Raw genomic sequence first — 13,012 nt, 5'->3', positions numbered from 1 at the left:
TTTTTGATTGGCATTGCGCAGATTAAACGGGCAATTGGTTGATTACTTGTTATTTAGCAAGTTGTTAATTAGTGAATATAAAATATGGGCATTCCCCAGTACGGAATTTGGAGAATTTGAGACAACAGAGACTAGAATTATATTCCAGCTGACACCCTAGATTATTCTCTGAGGATACCTTTCTAATAAACAGCTGTTGTTTAAAATGTCAACCAAAGACTGGGAATTATTAAATGTTAAGACACTGACTATTCAGAAATAAAACTGAAAATAGAATTTGACTTTATAAGTATCTTTGAACTGGGAAGTTCTGGTCATCTTACCTTTCATGGGTCAAAAGGAAGAGACATAATGACAAGCGAAAAGAGAGTGAAAGTTCAGGTCTCTTCAGGTTAGGCGGAACGCGAAGGATACGGGTGAACAAAGTGGAGACCTGTGAACAGCCGTTTAGCAGGATGTTAGCAACTCCTGACATAATTGTGGATGGTGCGCTCTTGAAGCTTGAGGAAAGGGAGCTTAGGACGATTACTTTGTATGGAAATATTACTTCACCTAGTATATAATGGACTTGTATATAATGCCTGAGGTTTTTACAACATACGTGATTGGCATTAGATCCCGTAGGCCCCTCTTGGACACAAGTCCTGTGATCCAGTGAACAATCCCTGGCGGCCATCATTATTGTTCCTCTTGTCCCAGTATTCCCATCGTTCAGCACATTCAGGGACCTGTTCAGTCCATGTGATTAGGAGTGATGAAGAATATTAACTATACAGAAAAATGACCTCTTGCTCTTAGCAGGTCTCATTAGTGTGATAATAGACTAACCTTTATTGAGCCAGGGCTATTACACCATGTTCTGTTCTCAGGGGATTTTCTACAACTCATTTACTGTGGCTCTGGACCCTAGAATGTGGTACGATTCGTATGCCCCTCAACGAGTGAGGGATCTGAGACACAAATACATGAACTGGCTTTTGGGAAGCCTCAGAGTAACTTAGCAATGGAGCTAGGACTTACACGCCAACAGTCTGGCCCCAGAGCCTGTACCTAACCCCAATGTTTCTACCACTACTGTGGGCCAAACAGGGGGAAGGATCTTAAAAACATTTAGCAATATCCTTTCACTTGCTAGCCTAGTGATTCTGTCCATTCTCATCTCTGGAGCCAAAGCTGTCATGTCCTATTCCACACTGTATTCTCTCCGCTGTCTAGGCAAAGGGAGACAGCAGGCTGAGGGAATGGAAAAGGATGGGATGTTTTGATTCAGATCCTCACGGTTTTACTTACCTGGTTTAGCCCAGGTTGGTACATTCCATTTGCTTCATCCAAGACTAGGAGACTCTACAGAGTCAAAGCTCCAAGTGGCTCCTAGCTGGTCCTTCAGATCTGAATAGCTGGCAAATATATAAGCAAAGGGTGGATCAGGAGAGGAAATTTGAAATTGGCAGGAAAAGTGCTTATCAACAGCGCCATGGAAAGGGCATATGGGGAGGGAGAGGCTAAGCAGAGCTTTTATGTAGCTTTCCATTGAGCAGTGAGTCCCTGGTGTGTTCTTTCAGGGAGGTCTGCCCTGTCTCTCTTTTCTAAGTAGGACCCTCAGACAGTATTTTGTATACCAAAAGGGGGCAGCCAATAAGATGACAGGCTTTTACAGGAGGGTCACGTGAAGGGAGGCTGTATTACTCCTGCCTGTTCTCCTAGGCACTCTCCTGGCAAAAGCAGATTCACGCACATGGACCTTGTCTCTCCATCTAATCATCTCATTCCTGGACAATGACAGTTGGCCCATGAGAAATGAGGGGTGGAACTGCTTGGGTCCACTTAGATGTGATTTTTTTTTTTTTTTTTTAATGCACACAGTACCTTTCTTCTCTAGCTTGCTTTGTGGCAGGAATACAGTATATAAGACATACACAAAATATGTGTTAATGGACTATGTATGTTATCAGGAACGGCTCTAGTCGACAGTAAGCTATTAATAGTTGAGTTTGGGGGGTACGGAGTTACATCCACATTTTCCACTGCATGGAGGGTTGGCACCCCCAACCCGATTGTTCAAGGGTTAACTGTGTAAGAAAAGTGCCCCCATTGTTTACTGATGTTTACTGATTTTTTCTATTTTTTTTTTTTATCAACAGCAGAATCTAAGAAGAAGAAAAAGGAAGGCAAGAAACAGGAGAAGATGCTGGACTAATAGACGCCACCTTCTGTGGAACGTGAAAAGGACATCAGCAAACAGGATCAGTTAACTATTGCATTTATACCTATGTAGGCTTTTTATTCAAAAATTATAGCTTAAGTACACAATAGGCAGAAACAAAAAGAACAAAAATTTTGTAGTAGCGTTTTTTTTTTTTTTTAATGTATACCATAGGACCACTAGGGGCTTATAATAAAGGACTGTAATCCTATTTAGAAAGTTGACTTCTAGTACATGATACATGGTAGAAAATTGAGGTAAGTTTTTTTGAAGCTATGTGATATTTTACATTTAAGATTTTTTTTTTACATTTTTTTTCTTTTGGCAGCAATTTAAGTGTTATGACCATGTAAACTACTTTTCTTGTTAGATAATTTTTTCACCTAGACTTTTTTTCCCAATTGAGAAAAATATATACTAAACAAAGCAGCAATAAAATATAATCATCCAATCTGAGGAAAAGATCTTGTTTTCTGCCAATGGATTTTGGTCAGCAAAACGGGGGGAGGGGGCAGAGCATGGCCTAATTCAATGTTGACTTTTTTTTTTTTTTTTTTTAAGAAAAGCATTAAAAGAAATTCTTTCACTTTGGCAGGAACATTTGTTTTCTTGATGAAATTATTTTTCCTTCTGAGGAAAAAAAAGACTAGGAAAATAAATCAAGGTGATGCTGAAAAAAGGTGATTTTGTGTGCAGTGATTTGATATTGCAACCCTCTTCCTTCGTCCCCTACGCTCCCCCAGTCAACCTGTTACCATACAAACTAATAAACTCACTCTTGGGCACAAATGCTATAGAGGGTTTAGGTATACGTAGTGTAGCTGTACAGCTATACATTTTTAACTCAATATATAGTGCTATGGAATTGAACAAAAGTCCCCAAGTAATCTAGAGTTTGATGGAACAGAAAAACACTCTTCTTATATTGAATAAATTTGGGCTCACGTAATCCAAATCAGGAACAGAGTAACACATGCAAAATCGTAGTTTGTACTTGGTTTTTCTAAGCCAAGAATACCTACTCTATTGTCTACTATATGTACCAAGATATCTACCAAGGACTATCTGTACAACTCCCTTATCTGCTGGGTTCCAAGCACAATCTTTAAATAAACAAGTCAATGCTTCTATTATTCAGGGAAATAACACCTCAGAAATCAGCCAAGATTAGCTAGTATTATGCCTGAAAAAGCCACCTCTAATTTTAAAGTGGTAAGACTCAATAACAAACACCCATCTACCAAGATAACTTCAAGTCCACTTTCAGAAATAATGGTTTCGACATACCCTGGGCTAGCCCATAAAATAATTACAAACTGGTCTAATGATGCAGCCAAAGAGCCTTCAAGGCTAAACTGTTCTGCCGTCTAGTCAAAGACTCCACTCGAGCTAGAAATGTTGAGGGGGTTCCTATCTCCCCACTAAGTCAAAACGAACTGCCGGTGAGGAGTAGGAAAACCTAAAACATTTGATGGACTGGGGCTTAATAAAAGCAGACTGCCTTGTGAAGAGCCAAAGACAGAAACATGAACCATGAATTCAGTCCTTTTACAAGAGGACCTAATAGGAAAAAAGCACTCATGGGGATGGATGGAGGAGAAGAAAATTTTGAATAGGGTTTTTTTTTTTATAGCAAGTCCCATAAGGATAGAGATGGTGGAAGAGTCTGCAGCAAATTTTGTGAGCCTCTCACCTAATATTTCTCCTCCGTTAGTCTTTGGCCATAAAAGCAGCTCATGAATTGGTAATGAGCTAAGGTAAACTAGAACAAAATCTCCCAAAAGAAAAGCAGCCCTGTAAATGATCGTGGCCTCCCCTTCACTCCCAGGGCATGGAGGAGGATTCCTAACAAACCATAGAATAACCCTCTGATTCTCTGTTAAAGCAAGGGTTGGAATGTTAATTGCTGTTGCATAGGCTCTGAAATTAAACTTCCTCTAAGTCTTGAGAATTATTCTACCCCAGCACCAGCTTAAAACATCTTGCTAAATCTCACCGAAGTACTGAAAACACAAATACAAAAGGATAAGCTCCAAAAAAATCACTGCTTCTCACAAACGGGAGCAGAGACCATCATCAGTCATTTCAGAGAGTGCTCTAGCAAACTCTTCTTCCTAGATGTTCTCAATTTTATGGACTTTACCTTAAAGTTTAGTCTTGAGGTAGGAAATGCAAATATAAAGAAATCAGCTATAATAGAAAAAGAGGCTTGGACGATGGCCGAGTAGGAGGACCTTACGTTCACTTCATCCCACTTTTACAACTAGTTATCACTCATATCCAAATAATTAACTGGAGAGCCATCCGAGGACTGGCAGAACACACTCCACACCTAAATGCGGAGAAGAGGCTGCATTGGGAGGTTAGGAATTGGAGAGGTTAGGAAGGGCAGCAATGGTGGTTGGGAGCTGACCAAAGGAGGGAGGGAGCTGTGGGCACAGAGAGGGGAAAACACAGGGGAGCCCACACAGGGAAAATGAATCCCTGTAACACCTGACCTTGAAAACCAGAGTGGCTGAATTCGGTGAGTCTGTATAATCGGTGCAACTGGGAGGCTGGAGCTTTAAGAGTCAGCTGACTTAGCACTATTAGCACTGGCTGAGCCAGGATAGCTAGTAATAGCTGGGTCTCTACCTCTAAAGAGACAACAGCCCAAGGAGAGTCAACATAGAAGCCACAGTTTGCACAACAGGAAGGAGATCTGTTTAGAGTAATTTCAGAGAGAGCTAGGGGGACTTCTCTGGGAACAAAGGAGCTGGCTGGCACTATTTTCCTCCCCTGCCCCCCAGCATAAACAGAGCCACCTGAGGGAGGTGGCACTGCACAGACGCTTGCTACCTATCCCGCTAGCATTATGCTCTGCCCATGAGTTCTGAAGACTCACACACTCCAGACACGCTGGCCTGAGCCCTGGGCTCAGTGCAAATTTTGTGAATGTCGTGCAGGCGCCAGCCAACTGCTATGCACACAGATACTGCATGCCCCTGGCCACCAACACCATAGCCATGCACCACACTCCCGGCAGCCACCAGTCTGCGGGGGATACAACCTAGGACCCGCAGCTCAGTACAAATTTTGTTAACACTGCTGCCCTGCCCCTGAGTCCTTCTGTGTGCATGCCTCCTGAGACCCTACATGCTTGGCTCTCACTAACATCACAGAGAGCAAGCACAGGCCACAACTGGCCAAAAGTCCATGCCAACATGTGGGCTGAAAGGAAAAGGGACTCAGACACAAGAGCAGGACACAAGCAACACACATAGGAGACTCCCCTGAAGTGCCAGGTTCCGGTGAACAGGGGACAGGGTGCTGCAGGGCACTAGAGGACCTCCTCTTCAAAAAGCTGCTACTTGTAAGAGCAGAAGATACAACTCACTGACCTAACACCCAGAAAAAGCAGACACAGAGAGGTAAACAAAATGAAGAGACAGAGATATGTTCCAAATGAAAGAATAGGACAAAATTATAGCAGAAGATCTATGTGAAACAAAAGTAAGTAATATGCCTGATACAGAATTTGAAGTAATGATCATAAAGATACTGGACTTAGAAAAAGCATGGAGAACATCAGTGAGACCCCTAACAGAGAAAAAATAACACATCAGAGATGAAGAACTTAATACATGGAATTAAAAATGCAATAGATTGAATAAGTAGTAGCCTACAGGAAGCAAAGGCATGTATCAGTGACTGAGGATAGAGTAATGAAAAAGCAATCAAGCTAAACAGGTGACAAATACTGCATAATGAGAATAGACTTAAAGAATTCAGCATGATAACATTCATGTTATAGGGATGCCACAAGAGAGAGAAAGGGGACAGAAAATGTATTTGAAGAAATAATAGCTGAAAACTTCCCAAATCTAGGGATGGAAACAGAGATCCAGATTCGGGAAGCAAAGAGATACCCCAACAGATTCAACCCAGGGTGATCCACACCTAGACACATAGTAATTAAAATGGCAAAAAAAAAAAAAGTGATAAAGAATGAATTTTAAAAGTTCCAAAAGAAGGCAGTTACATACAAATGAAATCTCATAAGGCTACTGGTTGATTTTTCAGCACAAACTTTGTAAAAGGCCCGAGGAAAGTGGCATGATGTATTCAGAAAAGGAAAAACCTGCCACTAAGAATACTTTATCCAACAATGCTATCATTCAGAATAGAAAGGGAGACAAAGAGTTTGCAGACACAGACTGAGGGCTTTGGGGCGGGGCGGGGGGGGGGAATGATAGGCCGGTGATGGGTAGTAAGGAGGGCACGTATTGCATGGTGCAACTGGGTGTTATACGCAAGTAATGAATCATGGAACTTTACATCAAAAACTGGGGATGTACTGTATGGTGACTAACATAATAAAAAAATATTAAAAAAATAAACCATGTGTATGTTAAAAAAAAAGTTTGCAGATAAAGAAAGGTTAAAAGAATTCATGACCATTAAAGCAGCCCTATAAGAAATGTTAAGGGGGACTCCGTGAATAGAAAATGAAACCATAAGTGAAAGTAAGAAAAATAGAAGCACAAAAAAAAAAAAAAGTATATCCGTAAAAAGCAGTCAAGAGAAGCACAAAATAAAAGGATGTAAAATATAACACCAAATATCTGAAATGTGGAGGGAAGAGGAATAAAGAATGAGTTCGAAATTAAGTGACCATCAGCTTAACAAAAACTGCTACATGCAGAAGATACTATATATAAGCCAAATGGTAACCACAAATCAAAAAACAGTGATATGCAAAAAATAAAGAGTAAGGAATCCAAGTATATCAATAAAGAAAACCAGCAAACCATGAGAGAAAGGGAAGAAAGGATCAGAGAAAAACTATGAAAACAAGTAACAAAATGGCAATAAATACACACCAATAATTATTTTGAATGTAAATTGACTAAATGCTCCAATCAAAAGACGTAAGGTGATAGAATGGATAAAAAAGGAAGACTCCTCTATACACTGGCTATAAAAGACTTATTTCAGAGTTAAGACACCTGCAGATTGAAAGTGAGGGGATGGAGAAACATTTATCATGCAAATGCATGTCCAAAGCCAGAACAGCAATACTTGTATGAGACAAAATAGACTTTAAAACAAAGTCTGGAACTGCAGGAAGAGAGGGGAAGGATGGTGGAGTAGGGGACCCTATTTCAACCAGTCCCTGAATCAAGCTGGATCTCTACCAGACCATCCTGAACACCCACAAAATCAGCCTGAGATGTAAGAAGATACATCTGGATCCCTACAAACAGAACATCTCGGCGCTGGGTCTCAAGGTAGGAAGCGGGAGCCGAGAGTCTGCACGCAGACATCAGAAAATAAACAGAAGGGGGAGGGAGCCGCAGAGCTCGGGCGCCAGGAAGCAGAAGCCTCTTGCGCTGGGGAGCAGGCCGGACTCCGGGACCGGCAGCCACCAGGAAACCAGACTGAACCCGGGAGTTCAGGAATGCATGCGCATGAACCAGACCGAAACAGGGAGCTCAGGAGCCCGCACGGGAACCGGGGGCAGCTGGTGGTGTTAAAAGCACAAAGGGCAGAGACGAGCCAACCCTGGTAGCGAGGGCTGGGAGAGTGACTGTGGGGCGCACAACATGGGACACTGCGGGGTTTTTAGCAGCACTGACAGAAACAGAGTTAGAGTGGCCAGGAGAGCTCAGTGGAGAGTAGACTGCGATCTCTCTTGTTCTGAGACAGAAGCTAGGATACAGCCACTGCTGCTCTGACTCTCAGCAGAGGCACAGAAAACCGCCAAGGAAAGTCGCCGGGGAAAAAAAGCCCGGAAATACCAGCTCACATTGTGCCCATTCCCATCCCCCCTCGCAAGGGACAGGGCGACTCTACCCAAACAGGGTTGCCTGAGTATCAGCGTGGGAGGCCCCTCCCCCAGAAGACAGGCTGAAAGAACAAAAAGCCCACATCCCTAAGTCCCTATAAAACCAGTGCATCTTGCTTGGGTCCTGGTCAATAATTTGGACTCTGTACATCCCCGCAACCACACCTCATCAGAATGACAATGAGGAGGAATACCCAACAAAGGAAAGAAACACAGACTGTGGCCTCTGCCACAGAACTAACGGATATGGATATAACCAAGTTGTCAGAAATGGATTTCAGAGTAACAATGGTCAAGATGATGTGTAGCCTTGAGAAAAATATTAATGAAAATATAGACTCTCTAAGGGCTGAAATGAGAAAGAATCTGGCAGAAATTAAGAATTCTATGAATGAAAGGCAGTCTAAACTAAATGCTCTGCCAGGGTAAACAAGGCAGAAGACCGAATTAGTGAGTTAGAGGATGAGATAATAGAGAAGAAGGAAAGAGAGGTAACATGCGGAGAAAAAAAAACAAACCCATTTTTATGAAAAAAGCTACAGGAGATTACTGACTCAATGAAACGTTCCAATGTCAGAATTATCAGGATCCCCAAGGGGGTGGAGAAAGAGAGAGGTCTAGAAGAGATATTTGAACATATTGTAGCTGAGAACTTCCCTAATCTGGTGAAGGAATCAAGCATTCGTGTCCAAGAGGCAGAGAGAACCCCTCCCAAGATCAATGAGAATAGACCAACACCATGACATATAATAGTACAATTTGCAAATCTTAGATCCAAGGAAACGATATTGAAAGCAGCAAGGGGGAAGAGATTCCTTACGTACAGAGGGAGGAATATCAAAATAATGTCAGACCTGTCTACAGAGACCTAGCAAGCCAGAAAGGGTTGGCAAGACATATTCAGAGCACTAAGTGAGAAGAACATGCAGCCAAGGATCCTTTATCCAGCAAGGCTGTCATTCAGAATGGAGGGAGAGACAAGGAGCTTCCAAGACTGGCAGAAACTGAAAGAATATGTGACCACCAAGCCAGCCCTATAAGAAATATCAAGGGGGTTCTATAACAGCAGAAAGACCCCAAGAGTGATACAGAACAGAAATTTACAATCTATAGAAACAAAGACTTTACAGGCAACATGACATCATTAAAATCATCTCTCTCAATAATCACTCTCAATATGAATGGCCTAAATGCTTCCCATAAAATGCCACAGGGTGGCAGACTGGATAAAAAGACATGACCCATCCATATGTTGTCTACAAGACACTCACTTTGAACCTAAAGATACATCCAGACTGAAAGCGAAGGGATGGAGAACCATTTTTCATGCCAACAGACCTCAAAAGAAATCTGGGGTAGCAATTCTCGTATCAGAAAAATTAGATTTTAAGCTAAAGACTGTAGTTAGAGATACAGAAGGAAACTATATTATTCTTAAAGGGTGTATCCAACAAGAGGATCTAACAATTATAAATATCTATGCCCACAGTGGGGGAGCAGCCAACTGTTAACCAGAATAAAGAGACATATAGATAATAATACTTTAATAGTAGGGGACCTCAACACTCCACTCTCAGCAATAGACAGGTCATCCAAGCAGAAAATCAACAAAGAAACAAGAGCTTTGAATAACACCTGACCAGATGGACCTTATAGATATATACAGAACATTCCATCCTAAAACAAGAGAATCCTCATTCTTTCCAAATGCACATGGAACTTTCTCCAGAATAGACCATATACTGGGTCACAAAATAGGTCTCAACCAATACCAAAGGACTGAAATTATTCCCTGCATATTCTCAGACCACACTGTTTTGAAACTGGAACTCAATCACAAGAAAAAAATCTGGAAGAAACTCAAACACTTGGAAACTAAAAATCATCCTGCTCAAGAATGATTGGGTAAACCAGGTAATTAAAGAAGAACTTAAGCAATTTATGGAAACCAATAAGAATGAGAACACATCGGTCCAAAATCTATGGGATGCTGCAAAGGTGGTCCTAAGGGGGAAATACACAGCCATCCAAGCTTCACTCAAAAGAATAGAAAAATCTAAAATGCAGTCCTTATATTCACACCTTAAACAGCTGGAGATGGAACAAAAGAACAGGCCTAAGCCAGGCATGAAAAGACAGTTGATTAAGATTAGAACAGAAATCAATGAATTAGAAACCAGAAGCACAGTAGAGCTGATCAACAAAACTACAAGTTGCTTCTTTGAAAGAATTAATAAGATCGATAAGCCACTGGCCAGACTTATTCAAAAGAATAGAGAAAGGACCCAAATTAATAAAATTATGAATGAAAGGGGAGAGATCACGACTGACACCAAGGATATAGAAACAATCATTAGAAACTATTATCAACAACTATATCAATAAATTAAGCAACCTGGAAGAAATGGATGCCTTCCTGGAAACCCATAAACTACCAAGACTGAAACAGGAAGAAACTGATAACCTAAATGGACCGATTAACAGTGAAGAGATTGAAGCAGTAATCAAAAACCTCCCAAAAAACAAGAGTCCAGGGCCTGATGGATTCCCTAGAGAATTCTACCAAACATTCAAAGAAGAAATAATACCTATTCTCCTGAAGCTCTTTCAAAAAAAAGAAAGAGAAGGAAAACTACCAAACTCATTCTATGAGGCCAGCCTTACCTCGATCCCAAAACCAGGCAAAGACCCCGTCAAAAAGGAAAACTACAGACTGATACCCCTGATGAATATGGAGGCCAAAATTCTCAACAAGATCCTAGCTAATAGGATCCAACAGTACATTAAAAGGATTATCCAATGACCAAGTGGGATTCATCCCTGGGATGCAAGGGTGGTTCAACATTTGCAAATCTATCAGTGTGATACATCATATCATCAAGAAAAGAGTCAAGAACCATATGATCCTCTCAATAGATGCAGAAAAAGCATTTGACAAAATACAGCATCCTTTCCTGATTTAAACACTTCAGAGTGTAGGGATAGAGGGCACATTCCTCAATTTCATAAAAACCATCCATGAAAAGCCTACAGCGAATATCATTCTCAATGGGGAAAAGCTGGAAGCCTTTCCCTTAAGATCAGGAACATGACAAGGATGTCCACTCTCGCCATTATTATTCAACATAGTACTAGAAGTCCTTGCAATAGGAATCAGACAACAAAAAGGGATAAAAGGTATTCAAATCAGCAAAGAAGTCAAACTGTCTCCCTTTGCAAATGACATGATACTCTATATAGAGAACCCAAAAGACTCCACCCCCAAACTACTAGAACTTATAGAACAATTCAGTAATGTGGCGGGATACAAAATCAATGCTCAGAAATCAGTTGCATTTCTATACATGAAAAATGAGACTGAAGAAAGAGAAATTAGGGAATCCATTCCATTTACAATAGCACCAAAAATCATACGTTATCTCGGAATTCACTTAACCAGAGACGTAAAGGATCTATATTCTAGAAACTACAAATCACTCTTGAAAGACATTGAAGACGACACAAAAAGATGGAAAAATATTCCATGCTCATGGATCGGAAGAATAAACATAGTTAAAATGTCTATGCTACCCAGAGCAATCTACACTTTCAACGCCATCCCGATCAAAATACCAATGACATTTTTCAAAGTGCTGGAACAAACAATCCTAAAATTTGTGTGGAATCATAAAAGACCCCGAATCACCAAGGAAATGCTGAAATGGAAAAACAAAGCTGGGGGCATCACAATGCTGGATTTCGAGCTGTACTACAAAGCTGTGATCACCTAGACAGCATGGTATTGGCACAAAAACAGACACATAAACCAATGGAACAGAACAGAGACTCCAGAAATGGACCATCGGCTCTTCGGGCGACTAATCTTTGACAAAGCAGGAAAAAAACATCCAGTGGAAAAAAGACAGTCTCTTCAATACATGGTGCTGGGAAAACTGGACAGCTACATGCAAAAGAATGAAACTTGACCACTCTCTCACACCATACACAAAGATAAACTCCAAATGGATGAAAGACCTCGATGTGAGACAGGAATCCATCAAAATCCTACAGAAGAACATAGACTGTAACCTCTTCGACATCGGCCACAGCAACTTCCTTCGTGACACATCTCCAAAGGCAAGAGAAACAAAAGCAAAAGTGAACTTGTGGGACTTCATCAAGACAAAAAGCTTCTGCACAGCCAAGGAAACAGTCAAAAAAAACTATGAGGCAACCCACAGAATGGGAGAAGATATTTGCAAATAACACCACAGATACAAAGGCTGGTATCTAAGATCTGTAAAGAACTTCTCGAACTCAATACACAAGAAACAAATAATCAAAAAATGGGCAGAAGATATAAACAGACACTTTTCCAATGAAGACATAAAAGTGGCTAACAGACATATGAAAAAATGTTCAACATCAGTAGCCATCAGGAAATTTCAAATCCAAACCACATTGGGATACCACCTTATAACAGTTAGAATGGCAAAAATTGACAAGGCAGGAAACAACAAATGTTGGAGAGGATGCGGAGAAAGGAGATCCCTCTTACACTGTTGGTGGGAATGCAAGTTGGTACAGCCACTTTGGAAAACAGTATGAAGGTTCCTCAAATAATTAAAAATAGAGCTACCCTATGATCCAGCAATTGCACTACTGGGTATTTACCCCAAAGACACAGACGTAGTGAAGAGAAGGGCCTTATGCACCCCAATGTTCATAGCAGCATGGTCCACAATAGCTAAATTGTGGAAGGAGCCGAGATGCCCTTCAACAGCTGACTGGATTAAGAAGATGTGGTCCATATATACAATGGAATATTACTCATCCATCAGAAAGAACGATTTCCCAACATTTGCTGCAACATGGACGGGACTGTAGGAGATAATGCAAAGCGAAATAAGTCAAGCAGAGAAGGACAATTATCATATGGTTTCACTCATTTATGGAACATAGAAGTAGGAAGATCGGTAGGAGAAGGGAAGAAGAAAAGAGGG

At 41.0% G+C, this 13,012-nt stretch overlaps 1 protein-coding gene across 2 annotated transcripts in view; it reads left to right on the top strand.

The window, feature by feature from the left end:
* PTN (pleiotrophin) overlaps window positions 1-2,667 on the top strand; it is a 117,644-nt gene extending 114,977 nt beyond the window's left edge. Inside the window, exon 5 of one of the 2 annotated variants that reach the window (XM_019794094.2) lies at window positions 2,145-2,667. In XM_019794094.2, the coding sequence (XP_019649653.1) occupies window positions 2,145-2,197 (53 nt within the window). In that variant the 3' untranslated portion in view covers window positions 2,198-2,667. Of the gene's footprint in view, window positions 1-2,141 lie in introns of both variants that reach the window. The other variant, XM_011218346.3, reaches the window with a different exon arrangement.
* The last annotated feature ends 10,345 nt before the right edge of the window (window positions 2,668-13,012 follow it).

Source organism: Ailuropoda melanoleuca, chromosome 1 (assembly GCF_002007445.2).
Source record: "Ailuropoda melanoleuca isolate Jingjing chromosome 1, ASM200744v2, whole genome shotgun sequence".
NCBI lineage: Eukaryota > Metazoa > Chordata > Mammalia > Carnivora > Ursidae > Ailuropoda > Ailuropoda melanoleuca.
The sequence above is the reverse complement of the archived record's forward strand: the minus strand, read 5'-3'. Positions and strand labels throughout refer to the sequence as shown.